The sequence below is a fragment of the Oryx dammah genome, unplaced genomic scaffold (genome assembly GCF_014754425.2).
Source record: "Oryx dammah isolate SB20612 unplaced genomic scaffold, SCBI_Odam_1.1 HiC_scaffold_6, whole genome shotgun sequence".
NCBI lineage: Eukaryota > Metazoa > Chordata > Mammalia > Artiodactyla > Bovidae > Oryx > Oryx dammah.
In genome coordinates, this window is record NW_024070190.1 from 12,858,666 (window position 1) to 12,884,716 (window position 26,051).

Below are 26,051 nucleotides of genomic sequence, written 5' to 3' on the forward strand. Positions count from 1 at the left end.
TCAAAGTACTTTATTCTACAAGCTGTTGGCAGAGACTCTCCCTTAAGTGAAGATGATGGCAAGTGAGGGTGTGGCTGGAGACAAGAGCGTGACTAGGTCCCGAGGGAACATGAGGCTGGAGCCTGACATCTCACCTGTGACCTCAGAGAAGGCAACCTGAAGGACACGTGGCACTTACTTTATGGGAGCGACGGGGTTCCCCTGCCGGGACCGTCTCTGCTCAGGGGTCATGTAATCCCATTTGAACACCAAGTTCCAGTCAAAGCCTGCAGATCACAGAAGAGAAAAGAAACACAGGATGCTGTAGGCACGGGCTGTCTGCTGATTGTACTTCTGTCCCTGGTCTCTTAAAGATATCTGATATTTGGCTAGATTCACTGAAAACCAAAGGAAAAACAGAGACGACGCAGAGGGAAGAGGGAGAGACTGTGGGGTAGAGTGGGACACGGAGACCAGAGGGGTGGGCACACACTGAAATCCTTCCCCATGAAGCTTATCCGACACAGAAACTGTGGGGCAGTTTTTCCTAAAACCAAAACGTGTAAGTGTGAAATAAGGCAACTGGAGTCTGTGAGGTAATATCCAAGGGCTGTAAGGAGGTGAGAAAGAAGAGTGATGGATTAAAAAATTTGCCAGGCACCCCCTAACAAGGTCCCAGGGGAAGAGAGAGAGAGCAGAGAGGGATGAGAGTACGGGTTCCTGGGCTGCAAACTTGGTCCCTTCAGTCTCTCCTGATTGCAGCTGAGCCACGTGAGGTGGGATTTCACCAAATCCTCTCGGAATGGACCTGGCTCAGCCCTGGGGCAGCATGGGGCTGCACCCATGCAGGTCACCTCACCATCCACACCTGCTCCACCATAAACAGGTGCTGCAGGAGGAGAGCCCATCATAGCTCAGCTCCTGCACATTCTTGAGGCGTGAGACAAACTGGACAGTCACACCAAGGGTGACAGTGACAGCCAAGGGCTTGAACTGGAAAGCCCCAAACACGCTCACCATTTACTAAGAATCTCCGGAATCTTGCCTCGCAACCTAAGTGCCTCCTCCCAGCATGACTGCCCCCAGTTGAGGCACTGGGTGGGAGCTGCCCAATCACGGCCCTGGCCTCCTCCAGCCACCCCAAGTGGCTGCACTATCGTCACCCCTTTTTCTCAGGCAGGGATGCTGAGGGGCAGAGGGGACATGGCCTGCTCATGACAACACGGCCTGAAAGAGGCACCAGGGCCAGGGCTCCCCGGCAGGGCCCAGTGTTCCGCTTTCTGAGGTTCCTTCCAATGTCTCAGTTTTACTGTCTTCTTTGTTTACTGTCGGTTGACCCTCAGTTGTGTGTCTGTTTGGAATAGTCCATCTTCTAATCAGTTCAAAATGTTAGAGATGGAAAAGAAGCCCCTCAGCTTACATAAAGAAACTGGGGTGCTGGGCCTTTAGAAGAAGAGTTCACTCATCTGAGGTGTAGAAGAATCGAGAGTGAATAAATCGCACACACGGAAGGCAAAGGTTCTGACGTCTTTTTGGTTTCTCTCTTTACAGTAGGCTTTGCTGAGTTCTTGGCTCTTAGCTGAGTTCTGAGAGGACAGGCTGCCAACCAGCTGAGTTTCAGAACTTGAAGCATTTACCACTGGGCTGTGCAGGAGCCTGCATGTCTCAGGTCACCCCACAGACAGTCCTGGGGTCACAGGAGAGCCTGCGGGCCCCAGGTCACCCCACAGACAGTCCGGGGGTCACAGGAGAGCCTGCGGGCCCCAGGTCACCCCACAGACAGTCCTGGGTCACAGGAGAGCCTGCGGGCCCCAGGTCACCCCACAGACAGTCCTGGGTCACAGGAGAGCCTGCGGGCCCCAGGTCACCCCACAGACACACAGTCCTGGGTCACAGGGACAATAGGGTTGGCTCCTCAGGGTCAGCTAGCATGAGTCCTGTGTACCCATCAGCTTTGTGAAGCTCCTCATGAAAACAGCAGCTCTCCAGGTGGAGTCCAGGAGCCCCTGGGGTCCTCAGGTCCTTTCTGGAGGTCTGTGATATTGAAACTCCTTTCATATTTATATTAAGGCTTTACAGGCCCCTTTCGATCTCATTTCTCCAAAGTGCAGGAAGGAGTTTTCCGGCAGCTTCAGGACAGCAGGCATCAGCGCACATGCGCAGCACAGGTGTGCCTGCATCACTCCCTGTTCTCACCATCAGCCTTACTTTCTAACACAGCAAATGCTTATCAGTACAGCCCACATGAACGAAGCTCTTTGGGGCCTTCGATAATTTTCAAGACGGTAAGGACTGCCAGGGCAGGAGCCACAGGAGACGTGGGTCGGGAATATCCTTTGGAGGAGGAAATGGCAACCCACTCCAGTATTCTTGCGAGGGTAATCCCCCTGACAAAGGAGCCTAGAAGGCTGCAGTCCCCGGGGTCTTGAAGAGTCAGACACGACTGAGCACAATAGAGACAAGATTAGACACCTCACTATGGTGCTTTGTGGAGGGTGGGTTTTACGGGTCACACTCAAAACATAGGGCCCTTGGGAAACTAGTGGCATCATTCAGACAAAAGGGTCCCCAGAAGGAGGCAGGACGTGGGTGGCTAGTGGGGAGGGGGTGCTGACAGTCAGGCCACAGAAAGGATGGGAGGTGCAGGCCTGGAGGCCCAGAAATCAGGGCAGAGCCAGGAGGATTGGTTTCCAGCAGGGGATGGAGGCTATGAGGGGATGGTGGGGTGTAGAGGACAGACCCCGTCAGCCTGGCATCTCTCCACCGGCTCCCATGGGGATGGCTCCCACCAAGCCACACGTCCCTGCAGCCATGTAAGTCCAGCAGATAAGGATGGGAACCGTGGAGGCAGTCTCCGGGAGGCCAGGCTGCTTCTGTCCCCTTATGAGCCCTGTGGCTTGAGCACAGGCGTGCTCTTGGTGGGGACCTGCAGGGCCGCATGCAGGCGCTATCACGGCCCCTGACCTGAGATGGAGCAGCGCTGAGCTGCACACAGGCTGGGCCCCAAGCAGCACCTACCGCCTTTTAAGTCCGCAGACGCGCCCACGTACTGAAAGTTGTCCATGTTGATGACATCAATGATGGGGGACACGACACGGGTCCTGTCCTGAAATGCAGGGGAGGCAAGAGCAGGTGTCAGGACCAACCAGGACCTGCGTGGGGGAGGCCTGAATGTCAGTGCCCAGAGGGAGATCCCCACCCCCAACGCCTGCTGCCCCACGCCCTGGAGTTTGCCCCCTGGCTTGGCACCCACAGCCCTGCGCTGTGCTGGGGGTCAGGGGCATAGAGCACGCGGCCCCAGAGGAGGTGCCAGGGGGTGTGGGGTGGCCCCGCACATGTTCACTGGTGGAGAACAACTATCTCCTGGGACTGTTCTTGGTTTGGTTTTATTTCCCCAACAGCCAAGAGCAAATGTCAATTTTTATTAACCCCGAAGAAGTTAAGAGTGGCTGATAGCATCTCAGCAAGCATTAGCATGAGACTATGTAGTGAGGATTACAACACATCGTTTGAGTTATTTCATGCTTCATGATTTGCTGCTTATCTGCATTCCTGGCTATGGTACAAAAAGAATTATTTGTTCCTTTAATATTTCTCTAGCACTTTCATTACATGTGCTTTATTATCCCAAAGAACCTCTTTCTTAGTAGGAAGAAAAGAAAGTCAAGAAAACAAGCAGATGGCAACAGAGATATCACAAGAGGCTGAACGTAACACTAACACTAGAGATAGTGTTTCTAGGAGGCAAAGGTGAGCAGTCCCTGCTTGCTGAATGGCCTCATGCGTCCCTGTGTGGCTGGGGCTGCCCCTGCCCACCAGCCGCAGCCCGGGTCTCAGGGCGCAAGGCCAGGCTGGGGGCCCTGCGGCCTCTGTCCTCAGTGCTCTACCTGCTTTGAGCTCAGAATCGGTGCAAAGCTTCGGGCAGGAAAGGAAGACCCGCCGAGGGGGAGGGCTGTCTTAGACGATCCAGACTCTCAGCAGCCTCTGCTCACCCTCCCCTGTACCTGCCAACCGGTTTTCCCCTATTGACAGATTCCCCCAGTGGACAAAATCGCCCCAGAGGCCCATCCCAGCCCGCACCCTCACCTCAGCCACCCTCTCCAGGAGGGGCTCCAGCCAGCGCTCGTTGCACTCGCAGTGGCTGTCCAGGAAGGTCAGGACCTTGGCCTGCGCCGCGTCGGCCCCCCGCACCCGCGACCTCATCAGGCCTGTGGAGTGACAGCAAAAGCGCGTCAGGGGAGAAACCAAGGGAACCCAGCATCTGCGCCTCCTCACGCAGCCCGCTCTCTGGCACAGACTTTATCACCAACATTTGCAGAGGGATCAGCACTGCCTGGAGGTCACCCAGGTAAGGACTTTTTTTTTTAAAGCTCACTGGATGACTGAGGAAACAACTTGAAAAACTGCCCTCTGAGGAAGGCTTTTGCATAATTGAAGTCTTTACCAAGCAACTGAAGTGTGCAACTTCTGAAACTTTCATGGCAACAGAGTTTTCTAATTAACTAGGGTAAGGAATGTGTCACCCAGACACTTCAAGAGCTAATGGAGCCAATTTTAATGGCAATAATTTAATGATAATGGTATTGTCAATGTCTTTGTCTTCAAAGACTTATCACAAGCCAAATTAACATAAATGATAAAGTCCAGTTGTTTGACTTTTACACAAAATTAGTTATACTATTTGGTCACATTAAAAAATTATACACTTGTGATCTGCTAATAATATACACCTTTTATTATCACACAAAGTCTTCTCATACATAGTATATACATCACTATATGGTGTGGTCATAACTGGCTTATGCTGGGCTTCATACATGGAGACAATGAGAATATTCACAACCAGTGAGGACAGTACAGTGTTGTATGTTCTTTATACAGTACAGTAGTCAAAAAGGGTTTTCAATGATTCTTAAAGACTTGCATCCTAGAGCAGGAAGAACGGGCAAACAATTTCTGGGTCTGCTATTATGAAGTAGCTTGTAATAGGCAAACCATGTTCCAGAGAACAAGTATAAACTCTGAGCAAAATGGAAAATCCAATTTGGGAAAGGGCTCGAGAAGCCAAGGGCAGGCAGAAACTAGAGGGCATTCAACCCCTAAACGAAGAAAATTAGGGATTTCCCTGGTGGTCTAATGGTTAAGAATCCATCTTCCAATGCAGGGGATCTGGGTTTGATCCTTGACTGGGGAAAGATCCCACATAGTGGGGACAACCAAGTCCATGTACACAGCGGGAGAAGTGCACGTGCTGAGACTAGAGAGAAGCCTGCGAGCCGCAACTCGAGAGAGCCTGAGGGCCAGAGTGAAGGCCAGTGTAGCCAAGTTTATTATTTAAATCACACAGAGTGAGAGCGCTCTTTACATGGGATTTCCCTGCAGTGGGACTCTCCAACCCACTGCAATGGAGCTGTTTGGGGCTGAAGTATCAGAGGACAGAGTCTGGGGTTTCTAGAGCGGCTGAAACAGAAGGAGGAGATCCTGGGAAGGATCTGGTGATCCCTGAAATCCTTGGCTGACTCCTGACCTGCAGGCACAGAGGAGACCTTGAAGAGTCCATGAAGATAAACAATCAGAAGACAGAAAGAATGAAGATTTCTGCTGGAATCAAGTTTTGGCACTCGAGTTCTGCCAAGTTAGAAGGGTTTGGTAAACACTTCAGTTCTACAGAAACTCCAGCAGGGACACATTAGGAATATAGACTATGTCTCAGGAATAAGGGTTTCACCTAAGATATACTCATCTGAATGAAGTATAATGACAAACCTACACAGGTTCAAGGTCATAAGCTAGTCATTTAGTTAACCATATATAACAAAGATCTTTCTCTAGAGAAAGGTAACAGAATCTAGTGTCTCTACTACGTATCATTCACCATTTCCAACATAAAATTAAAAAATTAGCAGACATGAGAAGAGAAAAATGTATTCCATATTCAAGAGAAAAAAAATCAATAGAAACATCCTGAAATGATTCAGATGTTGAAATCAACAGATGAGATTTTAAAGATGCTATTATAATAACTCTATCCAAGAACTCCAAGGAAATGATGATCGGAATGAGCAAACATGGGGAATCTCAGCAGAGAAATGAAAACTACAAGAATTAAATGGATATTCCTGAAATGAAAACTGCAGTTGTCTGAAATGAAAAATTGACTGACTGGGCTGAATAGTAGATTAACCATATCAGTGAATTTGAAAATGGATCAATAAAAACTGATCTATCTGGTGAATACAGAGAATAATACTGAAAGAGGAAAAAAAGCTGAAGCAACCTATGGACAATATCAAGTGGTATAACACATAGGTGCGTCTACAGGCCAAGAATGAGACGTGAAACAATATGTAAAGAAACAGAAGGCCAAAGATTTCCCAAATTCAGTGAACACTTCAACTTATAAATTCAAAGGGATCAGCAAATCTGCAGCAGGATAAATGAAAGGCAAATCAAATATAACCAGGTCACAGTCAAACTGCTAAAAACCAAAGATAAAGAGACAGTCTGGAAATCAGCGAGAAGAAATACCCTGCAGCAGACGAGGAGTCAGCAACACGGATGCCTGCCTACAGATAAACAGAGAGACAGAGGCCAGAGGCAGTGGGGCGGCGTGTTCAAGTGCTGGAAGGCAGACTAATGGTCAGCTCAGACGCCTACACGTGAGCAGAGGGACAGAGGCCAGAGGCAGTGGGGCGGCGTGTTCAAGTGCTGGAAGGCAGATGAACGGTCAGCTCAGACGCCTACACGTGAGACAGATACAGAGGCCAGAGGCAGTGGGGCGGTGTGTTCACAGGGCTGGAAGGCAGACAAACGGTCAGCTCAGACGCCTACACGTAAGCAGAGAGACAGAGGCCAGAGGCAGTGGGGCGGCGTGTTCACAGTGCTGGAAGGCAGACTAATGGTCAGCTCAGACGCCTACACGTGAGCAGAGGGACAGAGGCCAGAGGCAGTGGGGCGGCATGTTCAAGTGCTGGAAGGCAGATGAACGGTCAGCTCAGACGCCTACACGTGAGACAGATACAGAGGCCAGAGGCAGTGGGGCGGCGTGTTTACAGGGCTGAAAGGCAGACAAATGGTCAGCTCAGACGCCTACACGTAAGCAGAGAGACAGAGGCCAGAGGCAGTGGGGCGGCGTGTTCAAGTGCTGCAAGGCAGACAACAGTCAGCTTAGAATTCTACTCAGAGAATACACTCTTCACTAACAAAGCAAAAAGAAAGACTTTTCAGACAAAGAGAAAGTGGGAGATTTTATTTCCTACAAGAAAAATGAAGTTTTAAAGGTTCTCTGGGCTGAAGGGAAATGACATTAGACAGAAAGCTGAATCTATGGAAAGAAATGAAGATACTAGAATCTAAAAATGCAAGGATAAATTTTACAGTCCATTTATATATTCTAATTTCTTTATAAGATAACATTATTTTAAGCAAGCATTTTAACACTGTTATTTTGGGGTTTAAACCATATCATAACAAAAAAACGAAGGAAATATATGATAACAACAATATAATAGAAATGGAATTAATTGTTGCAAGGTTTTACATAAAGTTGTAATTGACTCTAAATAGACTGTTACAAGTTAAAAATATATGTTGTAACACTCAGAGCAACCAATATAAGAAGTATATAGCTAAAAAGCTAAAAAAATATGAAAATGGAACACTAAAATAAACAAAAATTACTTCAAACTACATTACCAAGCTATAGTAATCAAAACAGTACGGCCTTGGCATAAAAGTAAGTATATAGGTCAATGAGACAGAATGGAGAGCCCAGAAATAAGCATACACACACATATGGCTATTAATTTACAACAAAGGAACTGAGAATACATATGGAGAAAGGATAATCTCTTTAATAAATGGTGTCGGGAAACTGGACAGCCACGTGCAAAAGAAAGAAACTGGACCCCTATCTTACATCATACATAAAAATCAACTCAAAATGGATTAAAGGTCTGAAAATTAAGGCTTGAAACCATAAAACTTCTAGAAGAAAATATAGGTAGACTTCTTAACATTCAGTTAAGTTCAGTCACTCAGTCATGTCCGACTCTTTGCGACCCCATGAACTGCAGCACGCCAGGCCTCCCTGTCCATCACCAACTCCTGGAGTTCACTCGAACTCATGTCCATCAAGTGGTGGCAATAATCTTTTTTTAAATTTGACACCAAAGCAAAGCAGCAAAAGCAAAAATAAACAATGGGATTACATCAAACTAAAAAGCTTCTCCAGAGCACGTACACACACACAAAAACTATTCATAAAATGAGAAGGCAACCTATAGAACGAGAAAAAGTATTTGGAAATCACACAACTGATAAGAGATTAGTGTCCAAAATATATAAAGAACTCATACAACTCAATACCAAAAACAAAAACAAAATAATCTGATTAAAAGTGGCCAGAGGAATTGAAAAGACATTTTTCCAGTGAAGACATATAAATGGACAACAGGTACATGAAAAGGTGCTCAACATAAAGGGGATTATAATCATAATTACATAATTATAATCAAATTTAATCATATAATTATATAATCATATAACTCATATAATTATATATATAATTATGATATATTTTTTATGATATTCATATCATATAATCATAATTTTATCATATATAATCATAATTATAATCATAATCATCAGGGGATTCAAACCGAAACACCTCACACTTCACAGAATGTCTGTATCAAAAAGACAAGCGATATCCATTGCTGGTAAGGACGTGGAGAAAAGGGGCCCCTTGTGCACTGTTTGTAGGAACGTAAATACGTGTATTCACTGTGGAAAACAGTAAGGACAGTCTGCAAAGATTTAAAGTAGAACTACCATATGATCTAGCAGTTCCAAGGGATAAAAATCACTATATGCATCCCCATGCTTACTGCAGCATTATTTACAATAGCCAAGGCACTGAAGCAAACTAAATGTCCATGGATAGACGAATGGATAAAGGAGACGTCACACACACACACACGCACACACACTGCCGTTTGCAGCAACAATATGGATGGATCTTGAGGGCATAATGCTACATGAAATAAGTCAAACAGAGAGAAAGACAAATACTCAGTGAGCTCACTAATATGGAAATCTAAAAATACTAGCCCAAAGATAAAGAGAACAACTGATGGTTGCTAGAGGGAGGGGGATGGGTGAATGTGGTCAAAAGTACCCATTTCCAGTTAATGGGATAGAAGTTCTGGGCATGTGATGTACGGCGTGGTGACCACAGTTAATAATACTGTCTTGTTAACTTGAAAGTTGCTTTCAGAGTAGATCCTGAAAGTTCTCATCACCAGAAAAAGAACCTGTAGCTGTGTGAGGTGATGGGTGTGAACTAAGCGTACTGTGGCAATCACTTCACAATATATACATATATCAAATCACTATATTGTATACCTCAAATGAATATAATATTTAATGTCAATTATATGTATCAATAACCTGGAAAAAAACTAATCAGGCAGGACAGTAGGAACAAAGGAACAAAAAGCACACGGGACAAACTGAGAACTTGGCTTATGAACACGGTTTGGGCCCCACTGCCGTCATTAAATAGCTGGATGATCTTGAAAAAGCAGCTTAACTTCTTTCAACTTTAATGTTTCCATCTGTACAACAACAACTAGGTTTTCAAACGTTCAAAGTACATCAGTATTATCAAAATGCAGATGTCCAGGCCCCACCCCTAGACATCTGAAAATTCTAATTCAATTGTGGGTAGCATCAAGGAATGGTCTTTTTTTAGGTTCCCTAGGTGATTCTAATCAATAGCCAGTTAAGGAACGCTGGCACAGTTAACCCCCAGCACTACATGACCCCAAGGTTGCGCCTTCACTATAAGATTCAAGCAATTGGCTTGCTCTGTCGTCTAGCAGCATTGCTATGAGCACTTCTGTATATGTTTAACTATATGGGGTACACACACACAGACACACACACATTTGTGTGTGTGTTTTTTGACTCAACTATCTCATTCCTCATGTGTTCCACATAGGTCTATCACAATCTGGCTTCCCACAGCTGCTCCTCTTCATTCCTTCCCAAAACAAGGTGGGTTCCCCTCCACATGAATAGCCTAACTTGAAGCAAATGGCAAGTTTCTTTTAGAAACACTGCTTTTGATTTCTAAGCAGGTTAAAGGCACTCTGATAAGGCTAGCATGCGGTTTGCCAGTTACAACGGCCAACGTGAAAGGTAATTTCTTTTCTTTTTTTTTTCCTCCTCATCTTTTTCCCCCTGCCAGAGGACACTTTGGTTTTGAATTCAACAAGTTATTATGTAACTTCTTTGGGGGCAAGTACAGTGCAAGATTTTGGTTTACTCAAAGCTTGGGGGATAGATATAAGTCCAGCAAACAGTTGGCTTAGGGGCAAGGCTGACCCCATTGTTTATGCATCTCGAACATCTGGATTGGAGATCTCTGTTGGTTAAAATATGATGTTGATGATACTGCCCTAACAGGCTCACCCACTTTATTGGCTGGTTAGATTCTTGCTAAGAAAAACTGACTCCAGCTGGAGCACACAGGGGACCAGATGAAAGACAATGTTCCCTGATCAAAGGGCACAGCCACCACTCCAGGATCAACAGTCATCCTCAAATAGCAAAAACAGCTCATAGTTTTAAAGCTCTGCCGTTTTCCCTACAGAAAGATTCTCAGGACCCTGGAAGAGCCAAGAATCCAGCCATTAGCTCTCTGCCAGCATGGATGCACTGGATGTTAATTACACTGTGATTTCAGTTTCCTTTCCAGACACTTCAAAGTAATGCTTTCCCCTCTGGAGTCTCTCTTACAACTGCCAATAAAGTGGACTCGATGAGCCCAGCTCCAGCAAAGCCAAGACTGACAGCAGGTTTCAAGGCTGGCATTTGCAAATCCAATAAGCATGTAATTACAGCGCTCTTTCCCCTTTCTGGATGGTTCACCTTGGGCAAGCTGTCAAACTTGAATCCCAGTTATTTTATCAGATGCCTGAAGCATGGAGTCATTCAAGTTCTCATTACTAAATCTCTCTTTTTCTTCTTAATTCTAGTACTCAAGGGACTTGATAAGATTTCCTAGGTTGTGAAAGAGAGAAGCCAGTTTTCTAAATACATAAATAACAATGTAATTTGAACTCTAGCCCTAGTGCACAATTTCAATTAGGTAAACTTTTAATGTCCTTCCTATGTTTGCTGGGAGAGGCTCCCAAGAGGCTGTGCTGGAGGGAGCCAGACAAAAGACGAGACAGTTAATTGTTCCTGTAGCTGAAATGTTTCTTCACATCATTACTGGGTTCAGGAAAAATCAGAATTCAACTGTTTTGGTATTGAGTTAAGAGAAGTCTTACCTTCTCGCCGATCATTTCGGAGTACACGTACTTTCTCAATTTTCCCCAAGAGAGCTCCGTCTTCAGCTGGGAAAAGAAAAGAAGCAAAGCTTTTGAATCTCAAGTTTACAAAGGGCTTGGGGGGCAGGGATGGTGATTCTCCATCACCTATGGGCTGATGAGCCCCTTGGGGCATCAGAGAGGCCCTCTTTTTGCTGCTCCCACTTCTTGAGGCCTTTTCTTGAAACTTGTCCTTAGCACCCACAGCCCAGAAAGGCTGGTGCCCAGGATAAGGGCCAGAAGGAGGGCTGGGGGTGGGGGACTGGTCTCTACTTACGGTCATTGCTGTAGTCGTCCACCAAGATGATTTCTTTTATCAGGTGGGGCGGGCTTTTCTTAAGGACACTGAGGAAAGGCAGAAAGATACAGTTGCAGGCCTTTCAGGGGTGTGATGCGGGTGGGAAACTCTCATCCCCTGGCCCCAGTCCTGGATGGAGGAGCCACCAGCCCCTCCTGTGCTGCACAGTCAGGGGACCTGTCTGCTCCCCCAGACAACCCTTGCCTGGCTGTGCTGGGCACTTGGCCCTTGTTCTGCATCCCTGCTGGGGATGCCCCTCTATGCTTCAGTGGGTGGGAATGGGTGGCAGCTGTGGGCCTCACCTGACCACTGTCCTCAGCAAAGCTGACCTGGCTTCATTGTGAAATGTGATGACCACGCTGGTGGCTGGCAGATCTACCCGCCACTGCTTCCGCTGACACCTGCAGGAAAAGAAGGAGTGACCTGAACCATGAGCTGGGACCAACCCCAGCGAGCCCCCTGACAGCGTGGGCAGCCGGCCCTGCAGGACAGCACGCGGGGTGAGCCTGCCGTCTGCAGCAGGCACTGGCCTATTCTGAGATGCAGTGACAGCGGTGCATCAGGAAACAGAAAGACACAACCAGAGCAACAATTCCAAAGAGGAAAGATTTCAGCAAAAAGGGACATACTGAGAACATCTTTCTAATGTGTTAAAAAAAAAATGTGTTTCGAAACAGTGAATTCCCATTTAGTCGCACATGCTGATACACCTATATAGCTGTGCTTTTCACAATTCACAGTGGTTACTTCTGAGGGGTGGAATCAACTGTGTGAGGCTGCTCTTTTCTTCTCCCCTACGTTACCTCAGCAAGCACGTGGGCTGCTGGGATTCTTGGCCGAGCTGTGTTTGGTATCTGGCTCTACCCTGGTCCTGGATCGCAAGACACACGCCCCTCCCCTTGCCAGACCGTGTCATCCCAGGTGCCAGTGCTGCAGGCTGCTGTGGGAGAGGGAAGGATGGTTGGGCCTTTGAGTCCATCAGCTCCCCTTCTACTTCCAGCAGCACTGAAAGAACCGGGGACCAGGCTGAATAAAGTCCCTGCAAATTGTGGGCAGACTGCAACAGGCACTTCTCAAGTCTGTTCCCTGCAGACAGACACAAGGCCGTGAGGGCCCAGAAAAGCTGTTTCAGAACACAGGACTCGAGAGCCCTGGGCTGAAGATGCTGAGCCATCACCCATTAGGCAACAGAAAGGACCAGCAAAAGGAGATCGGGCTCAGCAGGTACAACATAAGGGACCCTGCAAGTCCCTCGAAAGCTCCATGACCTTGAAAACGTGCCAGCAGACAGGTGATGCTCCAGAGAATCCTGAGAGGGCCAGACCCCTGGGCAGGCTTATAGCTCTCGAGGGCTGCTGCGAACAAAGTGTGGCATGAGGGCATTCAGGGAGTTATCAGACTGGTGGGGAAAGGGGTGAGGACAGCTAAAGCCTCTTCGGCCTCTGGAAGCAGCTCTTGGCCCGAGGTGGAGACAGTGATATCTTGCCTGCAGTAGGGTGGGGACCATCAGTCAGCCACCAGGGACGTGGTCCCTCCACGCTGTGCTCACCATCTGGGATCCCTGCACTGGTATCAAAGAAGGTGGAACACTTTCCATTGGGCCAACATATTTTCAAGAGTTCGTTTTACTCTCGGGACTTTCCTGGTGGTGCAGTGGCTAAGTGGCTAAGTGCTCTCAACGCAGGGCGTCTGGATCCAACCCTGGGTCAGGGCACTAGATCCCACATGCCACAACTAAGAGTTCTCATGCCACAACAAAGACCCCAGCACAGCCAAACAAGTATTTTTTGAAGAAGTTGTTTTACTCTTTAGCTCTTAATGTAATTGACCACAGCTGCAAGTGATCTGCTCCCAGAATTAAAACTATTCATCTTAACGATAAGAAATGAGTAGGAAAAGGAGAAAGATTAATATATTTGGAGCTCAACAGCGCCTGAAAGAAAAACGGTTGCACATATTTTCCCTCAGGACTGGGAAAACTATTTCAGAGAGCAAATTTTGAAAACGAGCAAGAAAAGCAGTACAATTAAAAAGCAATTAGGTCAGATCACAAAATGAGCTTTTCTGTTTACTTTAGTTATATGGATACCTGGATTTTAATTAACTATGAGAAAATGACAAACCAGTCACTGTTGGGGAAAAGAACGCATTCTGGAATTAATGTCAAGTCTTTAATGACAAGTAGATTGATAGGCTAGGGTGTTTTTTCTTTTCTTTCACTTTTAAGAATTTGTCGATTGTTAGATTAAGGAAGTAAGAATCTGCAAGGTTCAATTGTAAACAAATGGCCAACAAATGTCATTCCCAAGAACCCAATCTGCAAAGCTAATGAAATAAGAACCCCAGGATAGGAGCCAATACTCTCTGCAATCAGACCCCACTCCACACAGTTGAGGGGGGTGCTTTGCTGAGCTGAGCAGATTTGCTGAACTCTGGTGCAGCCACGTGAAAAATCAAGAGAGAAGGAACATTTTTCAGGCTTAAATCATAGTAAACTCAGCCGATGCAATCACGTCCTATTCCCTCGTTTTCTGTCTCTCTGCAGGAAGCCTCGTCTTCCACAAGCATTTGGAATTCTCAAGGGGCTTTGGACACATTTTTCAGAACGCAGCATTCACACCATTTTATTAAAATTCCTCTCCAGTCATAAGGCACCAAGTTTTGCTAGGAATTGGCAATTAGGAAATTTAAGAGGTATATCCTATTTCTAAGATAAAGAGGGATGACAAGTAAAAACTGAGAAATAACTCATACCTTGTGAGTTTAAGAGTATTATATGTACGTATATGAATTCAGATCCTAAGTCTTCACACTGAGCCAAGAAAAAGGAGGGGTTGTTTGAAGAATTTCTTTAAAAAGAAACAGAATAAATCTTGCACGTAAAGAGCTCTATCGCTGCCAAGCAGTCTTCTCTGCTTCAGAGCTGGTGAAAGAACGCCTGCCTGATATAGAAACCCACTAGGGGGCTAGCTGTCAGGGGCACCTTCATCCTGAAGCTTCTCTGAGAACTGAGCAGAAGCCGGGGCTTATTTGGCATCAGCAGCATGGAGAGTCTGCAGTCAATTCTGTTTGCCCTCCCAGACGACGCAGCTGAGGCAGTGTGATGTGGAGGATAGCTTTGGGTCAAGTTCACTTGAGTTTCCATGGGTCATTCTGGTAATTTCCTGTCCAGTTAAATGGGGACTTTAAAAAACTGGACACACAATGATTTTAAAAAATATTTTATTGAGCTTTAAATTTCTGTGAGACGACGGCCGTCGTATCTGATCTCTCAGTCAGCTGATGTCTAGTGCACTGAGCATCTGAGTCCTCAGGGTGCAAAAGGAACCTGCCTCTGGGGAGGCTTGTCTCTGATGCAAATGTTATATGTAGGTTTGGTCGAGACACTGATGAAATATTCAAACACTACATGTCCTCAGACTGGGAAGCTAGGGGCTCCGTTTAATAACATGGACGGTTGCCCCATGGTGTGGACAAGGGTACAGAAATATGCTGTCTACCCCATGCCCTCAACCTACCTCCCAGCCCCACTGCTGGTCTGGCCTGTGGTAACCTTGGTAACTGAGTGATCTGAGGCACTGCACCCTTCTTCATCTGTGAAACCGGCCCTTACAATTTTGCATGGTTAATGGGACAATCAAGTATCAAAGAAGGACTCCGAATACTGGGAAGGTTGCTGTCAGCCTAATAAGGGTTATCGTATGCATTTGGCTGTTATGTATCAACAGGCATCTACCCAGGCATCTTCTACCAAGCACCTGGGGCTTGACCCCTCTCTGACAGCAGCAGGGTCCCCGGAGAGGGCTGTGAAGACCCCACTACCCTAAGCATTCAACACCAGCCCTGCTCTAATCATGCCCTGGGGTCTCACATAGGGGTAAATTTCCAGCAAATGGGGACCCTGGATGTCAGTCTCCATGGCAGCGGATTCTTGCTGTGTGTCCATAGTGGGCCTTCTGGCTGGGTCTCAGCTTCCCATGAAACACCTGGAGGGGAAATACCAGGATCATTCACAGTATTTCAAGGTTCTGGTTGCTGTCATGTGTATTTCTCTTTAGAAATTATTGACCTAAATAAATTTTAGAAATAAATTTTGGATTTATTCTGTGATTTTAACTGGAGTCTGCCCGAGAGACAAATCCAGCTTTGATTTGCTGACAACAAAACAAAGCAAAGCATGGGGAGAAAAATAAACAAGCAAAAACAAATTCACTTGAGTTCAGTCACACAGTCATGTCCAACTCTTTGCGACCCCATGGACTGCAGCACTCCTATCCATCGACTGCAGGCCTCCCTGTCCATCACCAACTCCCGGAGTTTACTCAAACTCACGTTCATGGAGTCGGTGATGCCATCTAACCATCTCATCCTCTGTTGTCCTCTTCTCCTCCTACCTTCAATCTTTCCCAGCATCAGGGTCTTTTCCAATGAGTCAGTTCTTTGCATCAGGTGGCCAAAATATTGGAGTTTCAGCTTCAGCATCAGTCCTTCCAAAGAATATTCAGGACTGATTTCCTTCAGGATGGACTGGTTGGATCTCTTTGCAGTCCAAGGGACTCTCAAGAGTCTTCTCCAATACCACAGACCAAAAGCATCAATTCTTCTGTGCTCAGCTTTCTTCATATTCCAATTCTCACATCCATACTTGACCACTGGGAAAACCATAGCCTTGACTAGATGGACCTTTGTTGGCAAAGTAATGTGTCTGCTTTTTAATCTGTTGTCTAGGTAGGTCATAGCTTTTCTTCCAAGGAGCAAGCGTTTTTAATTCCATAGCTGCAGTCACCATCTGCAGTGATTTTGGAGCCCCCCAGAACAAAAGTCAGCCACTGTTTCTACTGTTTCCCCATCTATTTGCTATGAAGTGATGGGACCAGATGCCATAATTTTAGTTTTCTGAATGTTGAGCTTTAAGCCAACTTTTTCACTCTCCTCTTTCACTTTCACCAAGAGGCTCTTTAGTTCTTCTTCACTTTCTGCCATAAGGGTGGTGTCATCTGCATATCTGAAGTTATTGATATTTCTCCCAGCAATCTTGATTCTAGCTTGTGCTTCATTCAGCCCAGCATTTCACATGATGTACTCTGCATATAAGTTAAATAAGCAGGGTGACAGTATACAGCCTTGACGTTCTCCTTTTCCTATTTGGAACCAATCTGTTGTTCCATGCCCAGTTCTAACTGTTGCTTCTTGATCTGCATACAGATTTCTCAGGAGGCACATCAGGTGGTCTGGTATTTAAGAATTTTCCACAGTTTGTTGTGAAAAACAAATTAGCAAAGCTAAGGATCAAGTCTTGGACCATGGTCAACTCAGGTGTGGTAATGAGTATCCTGTGGCAGAGAGAGGCAGCAGGCCTGCTTTCTCCCAGTCGTCACCACCACCACCATCATGGTTATGTCTGCAAGATATCGCAGACATAAAATCTAGAAGATGTTATACAAGCACCTAAGTGTTCCTGCCTGGAGAACCCCAGGGACGGGGGAGCCTGGTGGGCTGCCATCTATGGGGTCGCACAGAGTCGGACATGACTGAAGCAACTCAGCAGCAAGCACCCTTCACTCAACTTTTTCAAATCTCAATACTTTGCAACACTGGTACCTGATTAAGATTTTTTTAATGAAATAAAACTCGACATATAATAGTTAAAGTCCTGGTACGTCTTTCCTACCTCAAATTCCATCTTCACCAATGGTAACACTACCCTAAGCTTGGTTCATCAGTATTCCTCAGTACCTCTTCAACAAACCACATGTGTTGTGTGTGTGTGTGTGTTAGTTGCTCAGTTGTGTCTGACTCTTTGTGACTCCATGGACTGTAGCCCACCAGGCTCCTCTGTGCATGGGATTCTCCAGGCAGGGTTGCCATTTCCTTCTCCAGGGGATCTTTCCGACCCAGGGGTCAAACCCAGGTCTCCCACATTGCAGGCAGATTCTTTACAGTCTGAGCAATTCATAAATAGAACGGAGTATTGTTTTGTCTATGGCTGACACTGCACTGTGGCTTGCTTTCTCCACTTTTGGGTATGTACCTGCTTTCACACACAGGGCTCTGTTTTATTCACACCCACGGCTGCACAGCGGTCTCTTGTAGGAACACACCACATCCAATCCCTTTCTGCTGACAGTCAATCTCTCTGTTAGGAATAATGCAGTCGTGGATACTGTCTTTTTGCATATGTGAGAAAGTTTCTCTGCATCATTTGCCCGCAGACGACTCCTAGTCACAGATTTATGTTATTCAGCAAGCTGATCTTTGAAGGCTGTTCCCAGCTTTACCCCACCGACAAGGGCAGCATTCACAGTGCTCCAAATTTTCACCATCCCCTGATAGCATCAAATTTTGCCCACTAGATAGATATGAAATAGCCTCTTAGTATTCTAATTTTCTTTTCCCTGTTTACTAGAGAGGGCACACATCTTTTCATATGTTTATGAGCTGATTATTAAAGACCCCTTTCTAAAATATTATCCCAGGGCCACAGTTTCAAAAATCAAACTTAAAAAGTATGTTTGACAGAATACATCTTAAACAAAATAACAGGATCTGCCACAGACTTGGAGAAGATTTTTGCAGTACTTATGGCTGACAGAGGATACTATCCGGAATATATGAATTCCTATCATTGAATAATAATGAGGTAAAAACCTAACAAATAGTGGACAAAGAATATGAGCAACCATTTAGCAGAAGAAACAATCTAATCAGCTCACAGGCCACTGCTGGCCATGGCTGGAGTCCGTGGACTGTGCACTCAGCAACCTAACTGAGCTCTCTTAGTCCTGAGAATCTGTAGATTCTCTTGGATTTTCCACCCATTGATTCATCCACATTTTGTCCTTTTCTTTACACCACTTCTACATTTACAGTTCTTGTCTCAATAAGGCACTGTTTATGGCCTGCAATGCAATATGCGATAAAAAAACGTAGTAGAGAACATCTCATCTTCAAAGTGAATGCAATTCAATTCTCATAAAGCATCATGTTTGCCATAGACATTTTACAGATACCTTTAATCTAGTAAAGTAATGCTCAAAATTCTCCAAGCCAGGCTTTAGCAATACGTGAACTGTGAACTTCCAGATGTTCAAGCTGCATTTAGAAAAGGCAGAGGAACCAGAGATCAAATTGCCAACATCCGCTGGATCATGGAAAAAAACAAGAGAGTTCCAGAAAAACATCTACTTCTGCTTTATTGACTATGCCAAAGCCTTTGACTGTGTGGATCACAATAAACTGCAGAAAATTCTGAAAGAGACGGGAATACCAGACCACCTGACCTGCCTCTTGAGAAATCTGTATGCAGGTCAGAAAGCAACAGTTAGAACAGATTGCTTCCAAATAGGAAAAGGAGTACATCAAGGCTGTATATTGTCACCCTGCTTATTTAACTTATATGCAGAGTACATCATGAGAAACGCTGGGCTGGAAGAAGCACAAGCTGGAATCAAGACTACTGGGAGAAATATCAATAACTTCAGATATGCAGATGACACCACCCTTATGGCAGAAAGTGAAGAAGAACTAAAGATCCTCCTGATGAAAGTGAAAGAGGAGAGTGAAAAAGTTGGCTTAAAGCTCAACATTCAGAAAACGAAGATCATGGCATCTAGTCCCATCACTTCATGGCAAATAGATGGGGAAATAGTGGCTAACTTTATTTTGGGGGGCTCCAATATCACTGCAGACAGTGACTGCAGCCACAAAATTAAAAGACACTTACTTCTTAGAAGGAAAGTTATGACCAACCTAGATAGCATATTCAAAAGCAGAGACATTACTTTGCCAACAAAGGTCCATCTAGTCAAGGCTATGGTTTTTCCAGTAGTCATGTGTGGATGTGAGAGTTGGACTGTGAAGAAAGCTGAGCACCGAAGAATTGATGCTTTTGGACTGTGGTGTTGGAGAAGACTCTTGAGAGTCCCTTGGACCCCAAGGAGATCCAACTAGTCCATCCTAAAGGAGATCAGTCCTCAGTGTTCATTGGAAGGACTGATGCTAAAGCTGAAACTCCTATACTTTGGGCACCTGATGCGAAGAACTGTCTCAGTGGAAAAGGCCCTGATGCTGGGAAAGACTGAAGGCAGGAGAAGGGGATGACAGAGGATGAGATGGTTGGATGGTATCACTGACTCAATGGACCTGAGTTTGGGTAAACTCTGGGAGCTGGTGATGGACAGGGAGGCCTGGCGTGCTGCAGTCCATGAGGTCGCAAAGAGTCGGACATGACTGAGCGACTGAACTGAATTTAATCAGATTAAGGAAATTCCAAGTGCCAAATAAAGTTTATGATTTTCTCCCTTGTATCTATTAAGAAGATCATACAGCTTTTCTTCTTTAATCCTTTGAGAAGGAATATTATATTAATATATCTCATGTTGTTCTATCATTTTTGTATTCCTAAATGAAACTCCACTTGGCTATGACTTTTTAAAAATAGAGCAATATTAGATACACTGGTCCTTGGTTTCTAATTTTTTGACTCTATAATCATAATAGTAGCTGGTCTACAATGTTCTGTTCTTCTACATTCTTTTTCCAGTTTCACAAGAAGGTATTCGTGCCCTCAAGAAGCAAACAAGGTAGCTTTCCCTCTTTTTCTAGAAATTCTCTAAAATAGTCTGTGTTCTATGCAAAAGGGCTCTAGTGGGAAGAATTCAGAGAAGATAAACTTCTTACTGTTGAAAAGATCTTTCATGGCTTGTATTCATATTTTTCTATTTCTTGAATGATTCTGGTAATTTCCACATTCGTAGAAAACTAGGCATTCCATTAAATTTTCAAATTTGCATAAAAGTGTACCCACAGTTTTCTTATAATCTTTACAAACTCTACTCTGTCTATAGTTATATTTGTTCCGCTCTTTTATTCGTAACATTATTTAATCATGTTTTTTACATTTATCAGTATTCTTAGAGATTTCTAATTTTTGAAAATCAAGCTTTATATAATCCTCTGTTTCTTATTTTTCCAGTTTATTAAATTTTTCTTTCTCCTTCATTATTTCCTTTCTTCTATTTTGAGGTTTACCCCATCATTTTTGTGTGTGTGTTTGCCTTTTTGAATCACAGACCTGTCTTACAGTTTAGAAGTCCAACCAGACTATCACTGGAGAAACAAAGGCAGTTCTGTACACAACTGAGAGGAGGGTGGGGTGAAAGAGGAAGAGGTGCCTGCAGGCGTAATGACTAGCTTTAACACTGCAAGAGTGACGTGGCACCTGCCTTGGTCCTGTGCCAAGGTATACATGTAGGGTGGTGCCTCGGGCGATGGACAGCAACATAGCACTGGGCTGGTCTGGTCTCTCCAGCAGACAGAGCTCCTGGAAAGGTGCCAGTCTCCACGTGCACCCTGGGTCCAGGTGAGACAAGCCAAGGGAGACTGTGTCGGGGTCAAGCTCAGGTGGCAGGGCCAGGGGTTTCAAAAAGCAAAAGAACCGATCAAAATATATTGTCAGTTTCCAGGCCCTCTGCCTCTGCTTGTATGTGGAGGTGTGCGTGTGTAGGGTCCTACCACACAGAGCCTGGGATGCAGGCTATGAATAGCAGGTGACCCAGCTGAGGCCCCGAAAGTATCTTTTGTCCTTTGCCCTCGCCCACAGGGAACACATTTTCTGTTCAAAGGAAGAGGCAGGTCTGCTGTTTGAGTTGACTGTGTCCTGGTAGTGGACACAGCGGTCCCCACGGGAGCTGGAACTTTCAGTACAAGCTGTGCAGCTGAAGCCACTCGCCCACCCCATCTGGAGCCAACTATGGGCTGGGCATGCTCCTCATCAGGGACCCGCTGTGCTCTGGGGCCAAGTAGCTGTCCTGGCATGGTCTCATCGGCATCACTCACAGAAAGTGAGTGCCAGACTCTCCCAAAAGCAGTTCGTCAACATGCAGACGCCTTGGCTCTGCCCACATAAGTAGGTCTGGTTGATGCCTAGGAATCTGAGTTTTAGAAGCTCCCTCCTGGCCGTGAAGCAGCATACCAAGAGAGCCAGGTCTAAGGCCTCATGGCCCTGGGCCCTGTGGAAGATGGTGGGAGCCACAGCTGGGACCTGGATTCACAGCAAGGCACCCTGAACTCAGACCAGCCCTCCCTCCAGCCCCAGGGCAGGCAGAGACCTTAGAGCCTCAATCTCAGGGAATTCGACTTCAACGCAACCTGAACAAGGGGTCAGCCTCACACTGCCGTCTCCACGACTCATTTGCTCTGAGGGGCTAGGGAGGCCGGGGATAAAATGGGAGTTGGAAATGGGATTTACAAAAGCAGGAAGGTAAAAAAGAGGTGTAACAGCTGTTGCATAATGTTCATTTAGTTAAAATACACTCTTAATAATCCTTCAAGCAGTGATAATGACAAGATATTCCACCTAATCAACTAATTTCTGATCAGCCGTAATAGCTAGAGAGCTTATTCTATAGAGGTCTTTTTAAATGGCAAAGAATCACATCCAAAGATATTTTAAAACCTCTGCAGGACCCATCTGAAATTAAGCTTCTTAAAAACCCAGTTGGCAGCGGATCTGAATTAGCCCCGGATAGTGGCAGGTCTGTCTCCCTCTGAAGTTTTCAGTCCAAAGCACCCCAGTGCTTCACCCGAGTGTTCTTGTACCTCGCGCTGCGTCTGACCACAGGAGTGTGTTCTTATACCAAGAACGAGGTGTCTGACACCCTTCTCAAGATATCAGAAACTGGAGTCTGTTGTGTTTACCACTCTCCCTTTGAAGTCCTCTGATCCCCTGGAAAAGCCAAGCACTCCAGAGGTGAAAGGGTAGCAGACGGTCCACGAGTACAGACTCCTCACTCTGAAGACGCTGCAGCAGAGCCATGGAGAACACACGCTGCCCAGAACACACAGGGTCCTCTCCTGGCCCTGAGGGAGTGGATGTCGGGTTTCTACTTGCTGCTTTCAGCCAGTGCCTTTTGGAGAAAGCAAACTATTTTCTCATTCAAAGAGTATCACCTGCCCTTTACTGCCTCCAGTTTTACAGATACTAAATTTTAACTGAGAACTTTTTCAAGAGTGAAGAGCTACTGAATGTTAAGAAAATAACAGCCCTGGATGAAGCCCTTTGAGGTTCTTATCCTTCCAAGTGCACTTCAGGCAGGACCTCCTGTTCATGGCTGGGGAAGTGAGAGCAGAGAGAAAGCAGATCTTGAACTTCTTACCCCTTCTGATGCAGGAAGACACCCTCTCGGGATGAGGGTGCACACCATTTATCAGAGAGTAAGAGCTGTGGGTCCCCACCTGTTCCACAGACACAGGGCACCTCCACCTTCCTCCCGGACTCAAGTTTCCAAGTTTCTCTTTGCACTGCTCTGTGAAGAGACCTGCTCCCTGACGTCCTGGGGTTGATCATGCAAGCCCCTCTTGGCTTTAGTCAGACAACTGGCTTTCTTCTCTGTCCTGCATCCTTCTCTTTCAATCCTCCCCCCAAATTTGAGTCAAATAATCCCTGGGACTGGAAGGATGGCAGGTTCAAGTGCATGGACCTTGTTGTGGTTCTGACTTTTAAGAACACTGACGTTGTCACGAAAGATGCTTTGGGGTACTTTTCAAAGACAGTGAACTCTATGTTTTTGCTTGTTGTACAAAGATAAAATTTTTACCCATTTCCTCACAAGGATGAAAGGCAAACAGAAGAGTTTTGTCACTGGTTAAGGACAAGGATGTAAACTGGAAGCAGAACCCTCCTTGGCCCCAGCCCATCAGGGTTTCACACAAATAACCAAAGGAATATTCAGCACTTGGCTTGAGATGACCTGTTCCCACCCTCTCCAACCAAAGCTAGGGAGATATCTTGTTCCCTGAGACCTTGCTCATGTCAAGTGTAACAGCATCCTTTTGGAATCCTGGGGGGAAAAAAGTTAACTTCTAACTAATGGCAGAATGATGGTATGTTATGGTAAAGGATGATGAAGTTATCCGATTCATGCTTCCTGACACTGAGAGTCGCCGCGTTTATGCTCAGTCCTTCTGACTGCAACGGCATGGAGCTTCTCTTGTGCACCCCTGAAAAAGGACACAGCCAGCTTGGTAACACAAAAGTCACACCCCTCTTGCCCCCTTCTTACAGAGCTTGTTTCGGGCAAACTGCCAAGCCCTAGAGATGAGTTCTGCTTGGCCAAAGGCAAACTCCTTTCCCTAGCCTCCACCATGACCTCCAATAACCATGACTTAGTTCTGGCTAACGAACAGTAACAGAAAGTCTGCTGGGGATTCCAGAAAAGATGTACTTTGCTGATAAAAGCAGACGGTCCCTAAAGAAAAGACTATTTTGGACCCCTTTGCTTCCTGCCTTGAAAGTAATTATGATGCATGGCGCTATGGCAGCTTTCCTGAACTATACAAGGCAAAAAAGAACCTCAAAGGGCTTCATCCAGGGCTGTTATTTTCTTAACATTCAGTAGCTCTTCACTCTTGAAAAAGTTCTCAGTTAAAATTTAGTTAAAAGTTCTCACTTAAAATTTTCTGAGGCAGAAAAACCAAAAAAAAATAAAAATAAAAAAGCAGAGAGACAAATCACTGGTGTTTCTAAACAAGAAAAAGGATTCAAAAAGGATTTAAGTGCATATGAATATGATATTATACCAATATACTTGAAAACCAAGTGGCATTTATAATAAGCTATAAATTATCAAAATTAATTCAAGTGAAGCACAGGAAAATTCACCATGTGTCAATATCCATATAGGAATTTTAAGTTATCCAAGGATTACACTGATTCAAACAAAAACAGCTCTAGGTTTAGATGACTTGTACAGGTGAATTTCAAGAAACAGTTCCTTTATAAATAAGTTTTTCTTAAGCATCTTTTTTTTTTTCACACATTTGTTCTAAATTCATTTTATAAAGTTAGCATAAGTGTAAAGCCAAAGCCACATAAAGGGAGGAGGAGGGAAGGGAAGGGAGGAGACCATGGATAATTTCAATTAGGAATCTTAATTCAAGACCCCAAATAACATACCAACCAAACTCAGCAAGTTACTGAAAAAATTCTGGTAGATTCTCAGAACTAAATAATGTACTGACTTTTAAAAATATACTTCCTTTCAAATGAATGGGCAAAGAGGTTATAAAAAAATACTCACCCCAATACTGTTAGCATTAAAGAAGTAAAGAAACAAACTCCACTCCCATCACCAGAGAACTTTGCCAGTCCAGGTTCGATGCATGATACTGGATGCTTGGGGCAGGTGCACTGGGATGACCCAGAGGGATGGTACGGGGAGGGAGGAGGGAGGGGGGTTCAGGATGGGGAACACGTGTATACCTGTGGCGGATTCATGTTGATGTGTGGCAAAACCAATACAATACTGTAAAGTAGTTAACCTCCAACTAAAATAAATAAGTTTATATTTTAAAAAGAAAAGAAAATCGAATATATAAAGCCATTTAAAGTGAACACTAGATTTAAAATGTTTTCTATGTATCACTGAGTGAAAAAAGTAGACTGCCCAATAGCAACTGCAGTATTGTACAGTTTATACAAAACGGTATGCATCTAACTACTGGAAGATGTAGGAGATATGTCAGGAAGGATCTCTTGGCAGCTTTCAAATACGCCACCTGGCAGTGTTAACCATGGTCCCCATGCTGTAGAGCACATCCCCAATACTTATTTATCCTATAACTGGAAGTTTGTAACTTGTGATTAACTTTATCCAATTCCTCCACCTTCTACCTCTGCCTCTGGTAGCCAAATCTGATGAGTTTTTTAATTCACATGTAAGTGAGATCATAGAGTATTTATTTTTCTTCATCTGAATTATCTCACTTAGCAAAATGCCTTCAAGACCCATCCATGTAGTCACAAATGGCAGGATTTCCTTCTTTTTTATGGCTAGATAACTTTCCATTGCACACGCATGTGTGTGCAAGTATATAACATCCATTCATCCCTCAGTGGGCACTGAGGTTGCCTACATGTCTTAGAAAGAAAGTGTTAGTCACTCAGTCGTGTCCAATTCTTCGAGACCCCATGGACTGTAGTCCACCAGGCTCCTCTGTCCATGGAATCCTCTAGGTAAGAATACTGCAAGTGAAGTGAAGTGAAAAATACTGGAGTGGTTGCCATTTCCTTCTCCAGGGGATCTCCCCAGTCCAGGGATCAAACCTGTCTCCTGCCTTGCAGGCAGACTATTTACTGTCTGGGCCACCAGGGGGCTTTCCATGTCTTGGCTGTTATCAACAATGCTGCAGTGAACAAGAAGTGCAGATTACCTCTGAGACAGGGATTTCATTTCCTTTGGAGATATACCCAGGAGTGAGATTGCTGGGTGGCATGGTAGCAATAGTTTCATTTTTTATTTTTTGAGGAACCTCCACACATTTGCCACAGTGGCTACACCGATTTACTTTCCCACCAACAGCGCACAGGGTTCCCTCTTCTCCACATCCTCACCAAC

At 45.2% G+C, this 26,051-nt stretch overlaps 1 protein-coding gene across 1 annotated transcript in view; it reads right to left on the minus strand.

The window, feature by feature from the left end:
• GALNT2 (polypeptide N-acetylgalactosaminyltransferase 2) overlaps positions 1–26,051 on the minus strand; it is a 175,731-nt gene that overhangs the window by 25,974 nt on the left and 123,706 nt on the right. Inside the window, exons 4-9 of the mRNA XM_040242779.1 lie at positions 11,958–12,056; positions 11,635–11,702; positions 11,319–11,384; positions 4,066–4,187; positions 2,998–3,085; positions 179–266 (exon numbers count right to left, since the gene is read on the minus strand). Coding sequence (XP_040098713.1) covers positions 179–266; positions 2,998–3,085; positions 4,066–4,187; positions 11,319–11,384; positions 11,635–11,702; positions 11,958–12,056 — 531 coding nt within the window. The remainder of the gene's footprint in view (positions 1–178; positions 267–2,997; positions 3,086–4,065; positions 4,188–11,318; positions 11,385–11,634; positions 11,703–11,957; positions 12,057–26,051) is intronic.